This window comes from Phascolarctos cinereus, unplaced genomic scaffold, assembly GCF_003287225.1.
Source record: "Phascolarctos cinereus isolate Bilbo 61053 unplaced genomic scaffold, phaCin_HiC Scaffold_7;HRSCAF=346, whole genome shotgun sequence".
Lineage (NCBI taxonomy): Eukaryota > Metazoa > Chordata > Mammalia > Diprotodontia > Phascolarctidae > Phascolarctos > Phascolarctos cinereus.
This window is the reverse complement of record NW_027556180.1, coordinates 151101151-151120506: the sequence shown is the minus strand read 5'-3', so window position 1 is coordinate 151120506 and position 19356 is coordinate 151101151. Positions and strand designations below refer to the sequence as shown.

Genomic DNA, 19356 nt, shown 5'->3' with positions numbered 1-19356 from the left:
TAATGATAGCTTACATTTATATGATGTTTATGGTTACGAAGTATTATCATATATATTATCTCATTTGATCCTTAAAGTCATGTGGGGTAGGAACATTATTGCTGCCATTTCACACAGAAGTCTAAGATGCTGTAACTTGCCCGAGATCATATAGCTTATATAAGAAGCAGGCTTGAAGGCATGCCAGTGCACTGTTGGTGGAGCAGTGAATTTGGTCCAACCTCTCTGGAAAGCAATTTGGAACTATGCCCTTGACCTGTATTTATTCATTGACCTAGCAGTATCACTGCTAGGCACATTCCCCTAAGAGATCAAAAAGGTAGAGAAAGTACTCCTATGTATAAAAATTTATAGCAGCTCTTTTCATGGTAGCAAAAACCTAAAAACTAAGGGAGTGCTCATCAGTTGGGGAATGGCTGAAGAAATTATGGTATATAAATTAATGGATTATTATTGTATGTATAGTTTCAGTGCAAATTGGGAAAACTTCTGTGAATTGATGTAGAGTGAAGTGAGGATTGAGAGATTTATATGTGGATGATGTAAAACTAAGAAAAAAAAGAGCTATTTTTCAAGACTGGAGAACACTAATCCATGCAGTGTCAAACTGTGATTCCAGAGGGCCAAAGATGATGTCAGTAAGCATTTTAAAGTGCTTTTTATTAAGTTCATTAAATAAGTGTTATTTACGAAGTGCTAGGAATACAAAGATAGGCAAAACAGACAAAGTGGTCCCTGATCTCAAGGCGTTTACAATCTGAAGGGAGAGACAGCATGCAAACACTGTGTACAGACAAGCTATATGAAGGCTAAATTGGGGTTAGTCACTGAGAGAAGGCATGATGTTGAGGACTGGGAAAGCCTTCTTATAGAAGGTAGGATTTTCACTGAGACTTAGGTACAGTGGATAAAGTGCCGGGAATGGAGTCAGGAAGACTCATCTTCCTGAGTTCAAATCCACCCTCAGACACTTACTAGCTGTATGACTCTGGGCAAGTCACTGGACCCTGTTTGCCTTAGTTTCCTCATCTGTAAAATGATCTGGAGAAGTAAATGGCCAACCACTCCAGTATCTTTGCCAAGAAAACCCCAAATGGGGTCATGAAGTGTTGGGCTCGACTGAAAAACAACACAATGACCAGCAACAAAGGGAAGCCAAGATGTGAAATGAGGAGGGGAAAAGTTGCAGACATTGTGGGCAGCCAGTGAATATGGCCAGTGTCAGAAAGTAGAGTGGAGCGTGTGATGAACAGTAAGGAGGCCAATGCCACTGTATTGGAGAGGTTGTTGAGAAGTAGAGGAAGAGGCTAAAAAGAATGGCTTAATTTTTTTAAATAGTATTTTATTTTTTCCAATTACACATAAAGACAATTTTTTAACATTCATTAAAAAATTTTGTTCCAAATTTTTCTCCTTCTTCTCTCCTTCCCTTCCCTAAGACAGTAAGCAATTTTAATGTAGGTTATAGATGTGCAGTCATGTAAAATATTTCCATATTAGTTATGTTCTAAGAGAAGAAACAGACCAAAAGGGAAAAAAATGAAAAAAAAATAAGGAAAGTGAAAATAGGATGCTTTGATTTACATTCAGACTCCAGCAATTCTTTCTCTGGATGTGGATAGTATTTCCCATCGTGAGCGCTTTGGAATAGTTTTGAATCATTGTGTTGCTGAAAAGAGCCAAATCATTCATAGTTGATCGTCATACAGTATTGCTGTTACAGTGCCCAGTGTTCTCCTGGTTCTGCTCAATTCACTTTGTTAGTTCATGTAAGCCTTTCCAGGTTTTTCTGAAATCCACCTGCTTATCATTTCTTATAGCACAATACTATTCCAAGTCAAACAGGATTTTATATTTGATCCTGGAGGTAAATGGGGGTGGGGGGGTGCGTCGTCGTCACTGGAGTTGATTAAGTGGGGGGTTTGGTGACATGGTTAGTTAAACGTGTTTTGGGAAAATCAATTTGACAGCTGTGTAGAGGATGGACTAGTGTGGAGAGAATTTGTGGCAGGGAGACCCCATCATCAGGCTACTGTAGTAGTCCAGGAGTGAAGTGGTCAGGGCCTAAACTAGAGCAGTAGTAGTGTCAGAGGAGAGCTTCTGCTTTTGAGTGAGAAATGTTACAAAGGTAGAAATCACAGAACTTGACAACTGATTGGATATGGTTTTGGGGGGTTGAGGAGGGGGAATGAAAAGGTGAAGATGACACCTAGGTCATGAGCCTAGGTAAGTGGGAGGATGGTGAGTCCCTCATTGGTAATAGGGAAGTTCAGAAGAGAGGAGGATTTAGTGGGGAAACAAAATAAGTTCAGTTTGGGACACAGTAAGTTTTAAGATATCTGTGGGACGTCTGCTTTGAAATGCCAACATACAGTTAGAGATGTGAAACTAGAGGTTAGGGCTAGGCAGACATCTGAGAATCGCCTTCTTAGAGGCAATAATAATTGCATCCAAAGGGGCTAATGAAATCACTAAGCAAGATAGCATAGAGGGAAAAGAGAAAGAGGGCTCAGGATAGAGCCTTGGGGGACTCAACAGTTAGCAGATGTGATCAGGATAAAATCTAGCAAAAATGACATAGAAGGAGAATTCAGACAGGTAAAAGAAGAGATCAGTGTCATGAAAACCTAGAGAAAAGAGAGTATCATGGAGAAGAGAGTGTTCTACAGTGAGTGCAAAGGCTTTTGAGAGGTCAAGAAGGATGAGGATTGAGGTGCTGAACTTGAAATAGAGAATGAGACAGGGATTGGACATGGCCTACGTAGGAATTTGTTTTACTTGATCGTGCATTTTTTGGTGGGGAGAAGCAATGGGATGAAGTGACTTGGTCAAGTGTCTGAGACCAAATTTGAATTCAGGTCTTCCTGAATCCAGGGCTGGTGCTCTATCCACTGCACTATCTAGCTGCCCATGCATGTTTGTTATGAGAGTTTTCTTTTTTCTTTTTTTTTTTTTTAAATGTTCACTTGGTGGAGGAGATTAAGAAGGAGAGAACATTAAATCTCAATTGGAAAACATAATTAAGTTTAAAAAAATAAAACAACCAGGATTGAATCCAGGTGCTCTAATCCCAACTTCAGTACTTTATTATCTATTCTAAAATGTGTGTCCTTATTTTAATTTACTCTTAATATGGTTTTTATACTCTTTGAGTCCCCAGGCCATATTGCAGTTACCTTGCTATCACCCTTAGCACTTAACAGAATACTTTGCTCTAGAGGATGTGTAATAATTGCTAATCTGAATTTATGTAATGTCTGATAGCATTAGTAAAGTGCTTGACCTTTTAAACAGGAAACTTTTTTTGTTTGTTCAGCATCAAATAATATTGAAGAAAAGGAAGAATTTTTTCTTGAAATGAGTTTTACCTTTTGTTTTCGAGTCTTATGGTCCAAAGTGTTACAATAATATCTCATCTATCCTGTTCTTGTACTGTACTAGTTTCTCGGATAGTAAAAACAGAATGCCAGGTAGAATCTTTTCCTTCTGGGAATCTGGAATTCCTAAATGATGGCAATTTTGAATCCTAGCTGTGTGACATTTTAAAGATTTATGTTAACAGCTGCAGTAAAGGAAAGGAAAACAACACTAGATGACATCAGAACTGTGGTAAAAGGTGCTACGCTTTCTGGCTTCAGAACTCTCCTTGACAGAGGTAGACTATATATAGGTGTGGAATAAGGTATGTGTCATTGGGCATGGCCAGCTTGTTGATATGTTTTGGTGAAATTTTCTTCTTCAAAAAGGAGATTTGGTAGAGTTTAGGGAATGTGTGGTATCATAGGGAAGGGATTGTGAAGCTTAAAAAATAAGAAAATTTTAAAAATTACAAAAAATTCAAGAAAACATTTATTTGAAACATAAACAATTATGTCGAAGATTCCGTATGATTTTTAGCGCTCAGCACGATCTATCCAATGAGTATACATAAGCTTTTGTTCACCAATTATATGTTATGGGGATTCTCCTACGCTCTTTTTAGAATATCATCTTAAAGTTGAGCTGTTTTCAAGACTGCCCCTCCCCCCCATTCTTTCTTATAGAACCCTTTACCTTAATTATATAGCTTCTTCATTACCTTTCCAGAGGTTGCTTCATAGACACAAAGGATCGTGATTTCATCAGTGTGGAGAACTTTCTGAAAGGGAGCTTAAATTCCTCTACCTGTTCAGAGAGCAACCTTTCTTTGACTTAGTAGACAAACCCTAGAGAATTGCTTGAGGTCCTTAGAGGTTAAATGTTTTACCTGGGGTCACATTGCTCATTAGATAGGATTTAAAGACAGGATTTGAACCCTTGGCTTCTTGATTTTTAGCTTAACAGTTTCATTATTACACCATGCTGCTGCTGTGAGATAGCAGTAAAAGCAAGAAAATGGACCCCTATCCACTATCTGAGTTGGAAGAAATCTCAGTGGCCTGTCTCTGAAGAAGTAATAGAGCCCATTTCTGAATAAGAACCCCCCCCCCAAGGGAACAGATAAAAAGTCATGCAGCTTCTTCTAAAAGATCTCTCGTGATGAAGATCCCACTAATTCCCAAGGCAGTCCATTCCAATTTTGGTCAACTCTAATTGTTAGGGAGTTCTTGCTTATGCAGAATCTAAACCTGCCTCTTTGTGGCTTGAGCATGGCTCTTGGTTTTTCCCTCCAAGGCCAGATACAATTTGCTCAGTCTTCTTAGATTTAATTTACTGGTTAAACCTGTCAGTTCTGTGTGGAAAAAAAAATTGCTTGATTAAACTGATTAACCAGTTAGTCAAAATGATGGTTTTCTTAGGTGTGTATAAACAAAGAAAGTGGTTTAGAGAATTTGGCTAAATGGTTTTCCACCTAGCTAAAAGTTGCCATGGATCTAATTTTTCACCTAGGTCATCTCAAATTGAAGGTAATCTCAAATCTCAATATAATATCCAGAACAACTTTGACCAGGCCGTAATACTAAAAGAAGCAACTTGAGGAGAAGAAAAGATATTATCATGAAGTCTGGATCAGGATAAAATGGATCTTACAACTCTGCATTTCCTCTCTTCTTCTATCATTCCATCCCTTGTATAGAAAATGAAAGAGTTTATAGTGCAGTCTCTATTTACCCATACTTCAGGCACATATAATAATTAAATTTAATAACCTTTTTTTTGGAGAGACCTATTCAGGGTACCATGTCAGGGAGTTCATGGTTCTTGCCCTAAGGAAGCCAATAGTCAGTAAGGGGAGAAAAAAAATAAAACAAAATTGACAATAGGTATGTTTGAGAGATACAAAGTTCTGTGAGAGTCCATGAAAGGGAGGAATCTCTTTTGGCTGAGGGTTCAGGGCTTTATAAAGGAATTGGGACCGGAAGGATAATGGAAGAATTTTAACCCTGGAGATGTGGACAGGGAAAGGAATCCTCAAACTCATGAGAGTAAAGACATGGAGGTGGTCAAGTGTGGGATGTGTTTCAGGAATGGTGTTAAGATGCTTTGACTAGAGTATAGGGCACATGAAGAGAGATATAAGCTAAAGCTGGCTAAGTAGATTGGAAACATACTTTACTCAGTAGGCAGTGGGGAACTTTATTAATTAAAGGGGTTTGATCAAATCTATACTTTTCTAGGGATATATTCTCTCATCTTTCTCAGTACCACTTTCTTCTCTCCTCATCCTTTCCCTTTCTCCTTCCTATCTCTCTCTGCCCTTTCGATCTTCCATCCCCCATTTCATAATAGCAAGAAGACACTCAAAGCCCTGTGTTACAAGAGAACTACTACAATTCCACTTTGCTCTCTTCCTCATGTGACTTCATGGCACAAGGCATGCAGTAATTCTCTTGTCCATAGCTCTGTCTTGTCTGACTTTCTTCATTAGCATTCTCACTGCATCCCAGTTGGACGCAGCTGACAATTACAAGCAGCAATTACAGTGCTGCAATTTAGTTTAATTCTTCATTGTTGTCATTAGTAATAATTTCCTTGTGTCTTTGTTCCAGGTCCTATTACCTTGATAGTTTTTCATCTGGGTCACTGAAATTGTGTTCCCGTTAGAAGTTGAAATTGGTATAATTTTTTAAAAAATCCTTTTAAGAAAAAAGTTTTTGAGTACCTCTATACAACTGCCAAATAGATACTCTTTAAGCACAGGTCTGACCATGTCATTCCCCTGCTCAAGATGGTCAGTGTACTCTAGAATAAAATACAGCTGCTCTGGTTGGCATCTAAAAGCCCTTCACACTCTGGTTCTAGCCTACATGTTCAGGCAGAAAGGTGAGAACTTTCCCATTTTTCTATGGTCCAGTCAAACTGGCCTACCTTTGTGTTAATGCACAGGTTGTCCCCTATGCCTGAAATGTTCTGGCTCTTGACCTCAACATCTTGGAACCACTGGTTCCCTTCAAAGTCAAGGCAGATGCTGCCTCCTTCAAGAGTTCTTTTCTGTTCAGTCTCTTTGAGGCAGCTAGATAGCACAGTGGAAAGAGTGCAGGGTCAGGAGTCAGGAAGATCTGCGTTAAAATCCAGCTTCAGACACTCATTAATCGTGTAAACTTGGGCGAGTCAGTTAACTTCTGTTTGCCTCAGTTTCTTCAACTGCAAAATGGGGATAATGATAGCACCTACCTCCTAGAATTGCTGTGAGGATAAAAATGAAATAATATTTGTAAAGTACTTAGAACAATGCCTGACACATAATAGGTGCTTAATAATTAATAGGTGCCCTTTCTTTCCTTGTTACTCTTCTCCCAAAATTATTTTGTATTTCCATATATAACTCTATCTATATCTACATATATACACATGTGTGCATGTAGATAATATATGTATAACATACATACATATATATGTAATAGTTACTCATCTGTGAACATGTATTACTCCAGTAAAATGTAGGTTTCCTGAGGGCGGAGATCACATCTTGTTTTTGTATTTGTTTCCAGAACATAAGTGCCTGGCACATATTACCACTTGATAAATGCTTGTTGTCTTTGTTGAGACCTTTTTCAGTCACATCTAACTCTTCATGACATCATTTGGGGTTTTCTAGGCAAAGATACTGGAGCGGTTTGCATTTCCTTCTCCAGCTCATTTTACAGATGAGCAGACTGAGGCAAACAGGGCTAAGTGACTTGCCCAAGGTCACACAGCCAATAAGTATTTGAGGCCAGATTTGAACTCAAGTCTTCCTGACCCCATGCCTGGTGCTCTGGTTCTTAATCTTCTCTCCCCAAACTTGTCTGGATCTGTGATTTCATCTGTGTAAGGAATTCCTAGTGTGGAAACTCTCTGTAGATTCAGATCAGCAACTCCTTTATAACTTTGTAGTCCTTAAGAGTTTTCTGAGGTAAAGAGAAGCTAAGTCAGAGCTTATAAGTTAATGTAGTTAGTATGGATCAGAGGTAGGATTTGAACTTAGATCTTTTGGACTCCAAAGCCGACCCTTTATCTACCATGTGGTGTTGCCTAAAAACTGATTCAACGCGTTAGCATTTACAATAGAAAAAGTCACGTTGGCTAATGTGGGACTTTGTTGAGCTTAACGATGCCTTTGTTACAAAAAGGTTTTGTTTTTCTTTTCTTTCTTTTTTTTGTTTCTTCTCAGTGGTGGAGAGGTGAAGTGGGAGGGAGTAAATGCTTATTAATTGAAAAAACAATTGCATTTAATAAAATAAAAAACCTCTTCAAAGCCACGTCTTTCTTTGGGCTGGTCTGTTCTGCACACAATAGAACTTTTTATAGTGTGAGGAGAAATATATTTAGTTGTCTAGAGAGCTTGGTGTTCATTTTACATTCTTTGAAACATTCTCAGAAATCCCTGGCTTGTTGTGGTTTAGTGTCCAGGAAAAGAGATCTTGAGACTGCTTCTAAGTCTAGGCTAGTGGTTTATATTGAGTATTTCCTCCTTTTTCCCCTTAAAATTCAAAAGTTAAAAATGTGATTTTTACTTGTGGGCACTTTCCTTTTTTTTTTCATTTTAAAAAAGGTTGCTTACAAATAGGAGCTATGAGACTTGATCCATCTCTTTTTTCCCCCTCCTCCAATCTAACAAAAAACATTTGCAACGTTTGCACTTCTGTTGTCATCATTTCCTCAGTTGTTGGAGGTTCTATGTCTGAAAGGAAAAAGAAAGAAAATATGTATTTCCAGGTATAAGGAAGATGTTTTATCTCTCTATCACCTTAGTGATCCCTGGTCTTTAGCCTTGTCATCCTTTTCAATGTGGTCTCCATTCCGTATCTGAGTTTGCATGACCAGAATATATGGAAGGGCACATTTTCAGAGTCAAGCTATTACTTAGTCAATCAAAAAAGAATTTATTAATTGTTTACTGTGTGCAAGGTGCTAAGGATTCAGATGTGGCAATTAAAACAGTCCCTACTTAGGGAACTCATATTCTAGCCAAAGAGACAATGTCTGCCTCTCTTCCTCGTTTCCCATGCTCACCCACGATTTGGAGGATGGAGGAAAGGAACATATCTTTTTGAGTGGTCTCTTTCTCCCTGCCCCCCCATGACTTGTGTGTTCAGTACTAATCATCTGGAGTGGAAGGTTCCCATCTAGAGGCAGACAGTCTGGAAAACTTAGTATCCTTACAGTTGTTGAGAGTGCATATATTGAGAGAGAGAGAAAATACATTCATGGTGTCAGACTGACATTAATTCATTCAGACATCGTGGACTCATCACCATCTATAGCTACCTTCAGAAATTCTCTTTTCTCTGTTTATTTCAATGACCATGAAGGGGCCTGAAGTGGAGTACTTAGAGCTTGGTCAGACATCAGAGATGCCAAGGTCATCCATTGCATCTCAGACTATCACTTTTGTCTTGCCACTGGACTTCAGTGACTCTTGAAGGGTAAGGTTGATGACTTTTTGCAGCTCTACCTCCCTTAAATCCAGTTCACTGGAAAGTCAGGACATTGCCCCCTGATGTCATTGGTCCTCTTCGAAAATGAAAGCTCAACCACCACCACCACCACCACAGCAGCAGCAACAACAACAACAGGTTCTCTGTATGACCACAGTTTGGATACCAGTTGGCTCTGTGGTGATTGTCACTTGTATTGTTTCCATGTGAAATGGAAAATATTTGTATTTTGAAATAGTGAAGGATGTTGCCCCAGCTTGAAAAGCTCAATTGAATTTTGTACTCCCATGGGAGGATCAAATGAAATCTGTACCTCTGTATGAGCTGAAAACTTATTCCTTCTTCCATTTTAAAGCAGATAGCCATTATATTTGCTAGCTTCTTTTTACTTTACAGGTCTAGACGTTGTAACCTTTTCCACTCCTACAATAAAAGGACCTTGTGGGGAATTGTAGTTTTATTTTTGTCTTTGTATGTCTAGTGCCTTGCACGTGATAGGTGCTTAATAAATTGCATGATTGATTGAATTGAGTTGAAAACAACAGCTTTAGCATTTTTAGCCTGTCTGTGACTTGGGAATAAGAAATGGGGGAAAATAAGGGAAGGTGGTGAGTGAGCCAAATATAGAAGTTTTACGGGCAGGCAGCTTGTCAGAAGAATGGTTAAGTCTGAGGAATTTTGCTTAAGGAGATGAGTAAATCATTTCTGTTACATATCACTGTCTGTTGGCTTTTTGCACACAGCCAAGATTGTTGAACGCTTGAGTGTGTCGGACGTATCCTGAGTGTGGTGTTGTCTGAGGGAATCTGTAGTTTTCCCAGAGTTGTGATACCCTGGAAATTGATTTTGTTTAGAATCTGGACATTTTATAGTCATGAATATCATGTAGCCTGACCAAGAGCAGCAAATAGATTTGAAAGGGGGAAATGAATGATAGTTGGAGAGAAGTCAAAGTTTATAAAAGAGCAATTAATTGGTAGGACATTTTAGAATCGTCCTCTTTGGGTGCCTGTCAAAGCTCTAGTGTGCTCAGGGCACTGAGCGCTCAGTGTACTGTTGCTCTTTTTTTTTTTTCCAGGAAGTAGTGGTTGGGGGGGCTGGGGTTGGATTGTGTTTGTGTCTGTGTGTAAATATTTGACCTACAATGAAGGGCACTCCTCACTTAAGCTTTGGTGTTCCTTTTATCAAGGCACAAAGCCATCCTGCTCATTTATCCCTTTGATCACATTCATTTTATCTTTTAGAATGCCTTGGAGGCACTCCTTCAAAGCCAGGTCCTTGACCCTTTGCTACCAATTTCCCTTCCAAGTCACCCTGGAATACTGAATATATCTTCTGTCTACACACTTGGCAAGTCGGTTGTAGTGGGAAGGAATGTCAGAACTAGTCAGGAGGGACTGTAATTCCTGTTCCCAGCAGTTACCCGTTGTGTGGCCATCTCCAGTCCTCCTGATCTATATCTTGGCACTGGACCTACAAGGCTCTGGAGGAGAAGGTGAGGCTGGTGACTTTGCACAGCTCTCCTTTACTTAAATCCAATTCACTTTCATGTTGTGGCATCACTTTCCTGATGTCAAGCTCTTCTTCAAGAGCGAAGGACAAACAACGACATAGTCAAATGACTTAACCTCTGTAAGTCCCAGATTTCTCATGTGCAAAATGAGGAAAATAATGCCTGGTATATTCATCTTCCAGGGTTGTTGTGAGAATCAAATGAGATGATGTACGTAAAGCCTTTGAAACCTTAAGGTGAAATATCAGTATCATCCATCATCATTGTCATCATTCCCTGCACTTAACTCTTCACAGCTCTTTTCTTGAATATTCTCCCTTTTTTTGGCCTGATAGCCCTCCCCTTTCTTAAGTTCTGTGTTTCTCTGTCTACCCAGATGAAGGCAGGGACTGTCTTTTGCCACATGGTAGGTACTTAACAAATGTTTATTGATTGGTATCTATTAGTAATATTTTATCCTTTGCCTTATTTTATATACTTTTTATCTTTGTCTTCCCAGTACTTAGCACAGCGCCTGGCACTTAGTAGGAGCTTAATAAATGTTTATTGATTGATATGTAGTAGTAATATTTCATTTATCCTTTGCCCTATTTACAAACCTTTTGTCTTTGTAATCCCAGTACTTAGCATATAGTAGGTGCTTAATAAATACATGATTGATTAAACTGAGTTTAAAAAAAAGCAGCTTTAGCATTTTGTGTGTAGAGGTAGTAAGTAGGCCTATTACATTAACATTTAATTCTTTTTGTAATAAGAGAATGGGTCATAGAAAGTCTATGCTCTAGTTGAGCTCCCTTATTTTAACAGATGAAGAAACTGAAGAGTGGAGAAGTGATGTGGCTTGTCCAAGACCACTTAAGTTGGATAATCTATAGGTTTGGAGCTAGAAGGAGCCCTAAAGATCATCATTTTACAAATGAGAAGACTGGGCTCCTGCCCTTAAAGAACTTATGGTATGGTATGGATCTAAATAAGTGCAGCTAGGTGGTGCAGTGAATAGAGTACTGCTCCTGGAGTCAGGAGGACCTGAGTTCAAATGTGGCCTCAGAGACTTAACTAGCTGTGTGACCCTACAAGTGGCAAATCACTCCAGTATCCTTACCAAGAAAACCCCCAATGGCATCACAAAGAGTGACAACTGAAACGATTCAACAACAAAGCTATTATTATCATCATTATTATTATTGTTGTTGTTATTACGCTTAACTACTTTTACTCTTTGGGCTAAGCACTTTTCTCTGGGCCCCTCTTTCCTCTTCTCTAAAGTGATGGGGTATCCCATGGTCATTTTATAACTAACATTTTTAGTCCATAATCTTACCTGATAGATATTACTTATCAGCTAAATTTTATTGGTTTTTATGTGTCTTGTACTCCCTCCAGTATTTACTCAATATAGCTGATCAATAATTTTACTTGATAAAGGAATATTCCTTATTAATATATTGGGATACTTTCCAAAACATCCCCTACATTTTTAATGATGAAAACAGTTTAGATATTCCTTACTAGCAGAAATTCAATAACACTACCCCAAATTTAACAAATTACGTGACAGATTAACTTTATAAAACAGGAAGCCTTGTGCTTAATGGGATCCAAGAGCCTTCTGGAGCAGTCTTATACCCAACATTTGACAGCTGCCACCAGTACAGCTAGTTGGCATCCCCTCCACCCATGTATGTGCTGTAGCTTCATTCTAGCAACTGGCAGTTTTCAACAATTGACACTTTCCTGGACTCAAAACACAGTTTTCTCATGCTGCTAGTTCCTAGTTAGGATATTATGATTCAGTCATAAAATGAGTGATTTGCCTTTGCACCAAGAGCAAATTTTGTGACATACGTATATAGTCTAGTCTTTTTTTTTCCTGGTCATTTTCAGATGGGAATTGGCTGCCAGGCAACTCAAGAAGCCCCCTTGTTGCTAAGTAAGGGCTGGATTTTCTGTTCCTTAGCTCTGTGTACTGGATCTCTCTGTTCAGAGTATGGTAGCAAATTGTACAGGCTTGATGAGTGATATTTCTTGAAAAAAATTTTAGGGAACAAAAGCAAAAAAGAAATAATGGATTTAAAACTCGAAGTGTAAAGTTTTTCAAAGTTGGTAGAAAACTTAACCAAAATGTCAGAGCTTTAGGGATTGTCTACTGCAGAAGTGACAGTAATACTTGAGGCAGAGAGAGAGAGAGAGAGAGAGAGAGAGAGAGAGAGAGAGAGAGAGAGAGAGGGAGGGAGAGAGAGAGAGAGAAAGATCAAAATCTTTAGTATGGGATTTTTATCTTCATATTAAGTTTATGACCTTTTGATTAGAACAAAGTATTAAAATTTTTATCAGGAAGTCTTTTTTGTAACCGTGTTATTTTTTTTCTTACTTTTTTTTTTTTGCTAAGCAATGCGGTTAAGTGACTTGCCCAGGGTGACACAGCTAGTATGTGTCAAGTGTCTAAAGTCAAATTTGAACTCAGGTCTTCTTGACTCCAGGGCCAGTGCTCTACCCACTGCACCACCTACCTGCCCCAACCATGTTATTTTCAATAAATACCTTCTTAAATGATTTCATTACACTCAGGGACCAACTTTTTTTTTTTTTCACCATTGGGACACACAGCCTTTTTGTTTGTTTGTTTTTGGTTAGGCAATGGGGTTAAGTGACTTGCCCAGGGTCACACAGCTAGTAAGTGTTACGTGTCTGAGGCAGGATTTGAACTCAGGTCCTCCTGAATCCAGGGCCGGTGCTCTATCCACTGCACCACCTAGCTACTCCAAGCCTTTTTTTTTTTTTGACGTAAGAGTGAGTGGAAGAGGAGAATATAGGATTTATGTGACAGTTTGCTAGAAACTTCTTACATCCACAGTGTTTAAGGAAGGCTACACATTTATTCAAGAAACTTTCTTGGTGGAGCATTTTTCTTTAGAATTTTAGTTAGGCAAAAAAAGAACTCTCATTGGGGAAAGAAGCAGGTAGATACTTTCATTCAACAAATATTTATGAAACACCTAAGGCATATAAAGTGCTAAGTATAGTGAGGGTCACCAAAAATGTACAAGCTGGAGTCCCTCCCCTCAAGGAAACGAAGAAAGAGAAATCGCTATAGTTTCTGTAAAAGCCTTGTTGTCTACTAAATTGAGATGTTCAGAGGCAGGAATACCTGGGTGTAAGTCCAATCTTTGCCTATACTGGCTCTGTGACTCTGGGTAAGTGACTTAACCTCCCAGTTCTTAAGCAATTCTCTAAGACTGTGGATGAAAGAGAAGGCACTGGCCTGCATTGGCCGAGGAAACTCTAAAGGAATGAAACCACAAGTCTAACCTTATCTGTAGAATGTCTGTCCTCCCTTGCTCTCATCTCTACCTCTTGACCTCCCTGGCTCAAACCCCACTTTCTACAGGAAGCCTTTCTTGATCCTCCTTAATTCTAGTGACTTCCCTTTGTTCATTATTTCGAATATATCCTGTTTATAACTTGTATGTATATAATTGTTTTCATATTATCTTCCTCATTAGACTTTGAGCTTCTTGAGAACAGACCCTGTCTTGTCTTTTCCTTCCCTTCCCTTCCCTTCCTTCCCTTCCCTTCCCTTCCCTTCCCTTCCCTTCCTTCCCTTCCCTTCCTTCCTTCCTTCCTTCCCTTCCCTTCCCTTCCCTTCCTTCCCTTCCCTTCCCTTCCCTTCCCTTCCCTTCCCTTCCTTCCCTTCCCTTCCCTTCCCTTCCCCTTCCCCTCCCCTTCCCCTTCCCTTCCCCTTCCCTTCCCCTTCCCCTTCCCTTCCCCTCCCCTCCTCTTCCCTTCCTCATAATAACCATGTAAAGTAAGTATTCCTAGTTTATTTTATTTTTTTTAAATAATTTTTTATCATAACTATCTGCTAAACAAATAAAATGAGGAGTAAAGTCATATATAAAGCCATAAACACCAAACTTGATAAAAGGATATATATGTGCATATATACATATATGTATATACATATATACATACATGTGTATATATATAAATAAATTTCTTATGCTTCCATATTATTGTCTTTATCAGGTTAGTTATGGTCAATGTCTATGTCCTTGTTGCTTAGTATAATCACTACCCAGTTTCTTCCTATCCTTTATAGTTATCATTTTTATAGTACAGTAGTAAAGTGATGTAGCACAAGGTAACCTATCACTCCCTAATTTTTTTTTGTTGCTATTATAAATAAGGCCAGTAAAAATATTTTTGTATAACCAGGTTTCTCCCCACCTTTTAGTCACATTCTCAGAATGCCGTCCCAACCGGAGGATCAGTGAATGGAAAGGCATGATCTGTTTCACAGTTCTTACTGTATGTTGAGATAGGTCATTTTCTGAAAAGATTGCACTAATTTATAGCACCACTAATAGTGTCATTGGGGTCTGTTTCCTCATAACTTCCTCATTGTTGATTTTTTGTATGACAAAAGTGATTAACTCAAAGTTATTATTAGTGATTATTAGAAACTTTGAACACCTTTTCAACTGAGTTATTAAAAGTTTCTTTCTTTGAGACCTCTGTTCATGGCTTTTGACCATTTATCTGCTGGGAATGTTTTATCTACATTTTACAGGTGAGAAAACTGACTTACCCATGGTCACAAAACCAGAAATGTCAGAGCAAAGATTTTAACCCATGTTTCATGACTCTTAGTCAGTTATAACCTACTAGGATTGCATTTTGGGCTAGGTCTTGAAAGATAGGAAAGATAGGTAAAGAAGTTGGGGTGGAGAGGGGCATGAGCTGAGGCAAAGAAGTGCGAAGTCCTTCCAGGCCTGTTGTGGGAGGACTAGCTTGGCTAAAGTTGGATTACGGTGGTGGTGGTGAAGTAAGGCAGTGTACTTCAATTCTCCTCCCCATGGATCTGTGATTTTACTGATGCCATCGCTCCTTTCAGTGAGGAAGATCCTAGCCTACCCTTGTCTATCTGTCCTGCTTAACTCTTTTCCATGCGCAAATCTGCTTCAGGAGGTCTGCCCAACTTGCAAGCAAATCCTTCTGTCATTTTCTTGACATCGCATTGGAACCAGTGAAGCACCTTAGCTGTGCAGCTCTTGTAACATGACTGATTGATCTACTTTTCCTGTCATGTATTTATTTCCCTGGTACATTTATTTCCCTTTATACTACTACTCCTGTGCAAGTAGGAAGAGTGAGAGAAAGCTAAAAAGGTAGGTGGGAGGAAGGTTATAAAAGGCTTCAAATGCCTTCGTCACTTGGCCTCTTACTACCTTTCCAGTCTTTTTATGCTGTATTCCCCTCCACGTAGTTTGAAATCTAGTGAAAGATTATTTTGGTGACTATATGATGGATAATTTAGAGGAAGGATGGTAAGAATGGGAAAACCTTTGGGTGAGTACTTTAACAGTCCAAGAGGATGGTTGGTCTATAGTAGGGTAGCAGCAATGGAAATAGAGAGTAATGGACAGATATGAGAACTGATTCAGGAGTTGAATAAATAGAACACATTTATACTTGTGCTTCTGGTCTCTCTCTCTTTTTTTTAACTTTTGTTTATGGTATATAAAACATGAATGAATGTCATCAAAATTCAAGTTCTCTTTCGATTATATATTTGCCTTTTAAAATACAAGAATACCTACTATTCGTCCTAATGTTTTCCTACTCATGGATTATACATTCAAACAGAGAATTATGGTTTTTTTAGGGATTTATTTTCCTCTTGAAAGAAAAATGTGCAGATGGTATATTACATAGTTCAGTGAATTGTCCTTACTTAAGAAACTCCAGGTGCTAAAGCAAGCTGTATTATTTTGTTTCTTTTCTAGGCAAAACCAAAGCTAATTGAGCCACTTGACTATGAAAATGTTATTGTCCAGAAGAAGACTCAAATCTTGAATGATGGTTTACGTGAGATGCTGCTTTTTCCTTATGACGACTTCCAGGTAACTGGTTTTATTTTTCCTACCCTTTTAAATCATGTGATTGGTCTTTAGGGATAATTGGTCAGGATATAAGGACATTTGTTGCCTTTTAATTCAGGAATTTAACCTCTGTCTAGCAGCTGAATGTTTGGCTTTTTTTCCTTCCCTTTTTAAGTCTCAGCCATGATAAAAAGAAAATGGCAGATGTGTTTGTAAGACACAGGTAATGATGGTATATTTCCAACCAGCTCTGTGGGGATTGATTTTGCTAATAGTATGGGTATGGCAAACATAAGTATAACTGTCCATGGGATTATGAACAAATTATAAGGTAAAGAGGCAGTGTGGAAAGAGCACCAACTTTGGAGTGAGAGGACCTGGGTTTAAATCCCCCCTTTCTGACATTTACCTACCTGTGTCACTTTGGGCCAGTCACTTAACCTCTGAGGCGCAATTTTCTCATCTGCAAAATGAAGTGGGGGTAGATAGATTAGATGGCTTTTTTTTTTAGGCAATTGGGGTTAAGTGACTTGCCCAGGGTCACACAGCTAGTAAGTGTCAAGTGTTTGGTCTGAGGCCGGATTTGAACTCAGGTCCTCCTGATGACTTCAGGCCGGTGCTCTATCCACTGCGCCACCTAGCTGCCCCTGATTAGATGGCTTACTAGGATATAGCATCTACATTGTAGGCTCTTAAAAATGGTTTGTAGAGTGATTAATCAAAAGTTTCTCACAGAAAAAAATCTGGAAAATGCTACTTTCAAGTTCCCATGTGATATACAGAATCATTAATAGGCTTTAATCAATTTTAGAAGCATGTCCAAGGGTTAGGATGTTTAATAAAGAAAGAGCACAATTTTATTTTGCCTCTCTGTAGAATTAAAGTATGCAAATAAGTTTCTCTCTTTCCTGACGGGAAAAAAATCTTTGGGAGCATGATTCATTGTTAATGGGAAAGTTCTCCCAGAGAACTCTTTCCAGCGGTACAATTTTTGAATTTATTATAAACTGGGATGTTTTGAAAAGTACCTTACAAAATAACATCACATGGCAAAAAGAAAACAAGTGGAAAGCTCAAAAATGACAGGTTTTTTGCCAATAAATTTGGCAAGGTTTGTGTTCCATTTGCACAGTAAAAACAGACTACTACAAATTATACTAAATGTTGACATATTTTTCCTGTGGAGGCCTTTGTGGAAGCTAAAGCTTATCTTGAGGTTCACTGAACACGACTGGCCTTAGAGTGTGTGTTTTTATATGGCAGCAAAATGGATTCTCTAGAAACCATTTTAATTTTGCAGATCCAGAGCACCAAGTTGTTTTTGTGAAGGGACTATGGTACAAATGTTTAAGAAATGAGAAGAATAAAACATATTCAGTATCATCTTTAACCCCAGAGACACAGGACCCACCTGTTAATGAACATCACAGAAGCAGCTGGTTGAAATTACATGAAAAACACTCACATGCATTTTACATGTTAACTACTACTCTGGAGATATTGGGTGCCAGGCGTGTGTCTGGCAGAAACACAAACTCTCCACCTTTTCTCACTAAAAATGGGTGGATTGACAAGTATTGTTTTTCTCATTTTCCTAGTTTTCCTCAAAATGAGGGACTAGAGATTTCAACCTGAGTTTTCAGTTGTAAAATAGGGAATAAGATCTGGCCCTGGGATTTCACTAATGTAGGGAATTCTCTTGGTGAGGAAAACCAGCATAGGTTTGTACCTTCTATTTAATTTATAGTCTTAGATTTGGCTAGAGTACTGAGAGGTTGCATAATTTTCCTAGCATCACAAAGCCAGTATGTGTGTGTCAAAAGCAGGACTAGAATCCAGGTCTTTCTGGTTCCAAGGCCAACTCTCTGTCCACTCTCTATCCACTCATGAATTCTTCTATATATGTCGAAGATGTCTAATTTTCTCTATGATATCAAATGGGTAGCTTAACTCTTTAACAACTTGAGAGCTTCCTTGTTCTCTCAGGGGTGCTGCTATATCTCTATGAAGTATGGACCACCATGATCTTGCAAGAATTCATATTAGAGAAAGAAGTGAAAAGGCAGTGGGAAAATACATAGGTGTAACAGGGTGTATGATGCTATTTGTCCATTCGGGTCACCAAAATTTGTTAATTCCCTACAAGGTGCAAAGTGTTCTGCAAGGATTCGTGTTAACAGTGTTCTGTGTTACTAATGGCAGCTTGTGTGGAAGAAGTAGTAGAAATAACATCAGTGGAGATATAGATGACAAAAAGAAAATGAGCTAAGTATGTAGTGAGGGCAGTTATCCATTAAAGGAAGAAGTCCTCCATTGCAGTAGGTTGATTCTCCATTGAGGATGTAGGGCCTGGGCATGGGATTTAATTGGTGTGGGTTACTTCTTGGTAAGAAAATTCCTTCTTAAGGATGGAGGTGGTCACCCTCTCTTTAACCTGCAATTTTAGAGAGTTGCCTAGAGCACTGAGACATTTTGTGACATGCCCAACTTTACATAGCCAGTATGTGTAGAGTCAGGACAGCCTCAGGGCCTGTTTTCTAGCCATGGTGCCACACTTGTTTCTCTTTATGGAAAAATGACAATAAGAAACATATGGGGTCATAGGAAAATATGAATGAGGATAGCTCATGATGAGGAGGTGTAGAGAGGTTATAATCTGTCCACATCCATGGGATCTTGTATCTTTCAAAGCATCAACAGAGCCCCTGCAGTCTTAACCAAATTGTCATTTTAATGAAAGGAGCTGAGTAGACAGAATATTCAGCATGATAGGATCAGCATCTTTAGCCAACTACTTTTACTTGAGGTGATTTTTTGTTTGTTTGTTTTAATCTTAGGGGAGGTCAAAGAAAGCAGTTCACTTAAAATAGAAAAGGAAATGGACTGAGTCTCAAACATCAAGCGGTCAAGAGGCTCTTGTGCCTACCTTGGCCTCAAGCCGCTTGCTGTTGCATGCATGATTGAGGCTAATTCAACTGTACTGAATTAAAATTTCATTAATTAAACAGATGCTAGGCGTTGTAAAGAATATAGAGGTACACATTGTCTCTGCCAAATATGCTTAATTATTAAATTAAGGTATAAATTTTGGGAGAGGATGAAATATAGTTCAGGGAAAGAA

At 38.7% G+C, this 19356-nt stretch overlaps 1 protein-coding gene across 19 annotated transcripts in view; it reads left to right on the top strand.

Annotated features, from left to right (window-relative positions):
* DOCK9 (dedicator of cytokinesis 9) overlaps positions 1-19356 on the top strand; it is a 357948-nt gene that overhangs the window by 155911 nt on the left and 182681 nt on the right. For all 19 annotated transcript variants that reach the window (XM_078147288.1, XM_078147287.1, XM_020963989.2 and 16 more), the window contains exon 2: positions 16140-16256. In XM_078147288.1, the coding sequence (XP_078003414.1) occupies positions 16140-16256 (117 nt within the window). The remainder of the gene's footprint in view (positions 1-16139; positions 16257-19356) is intronic.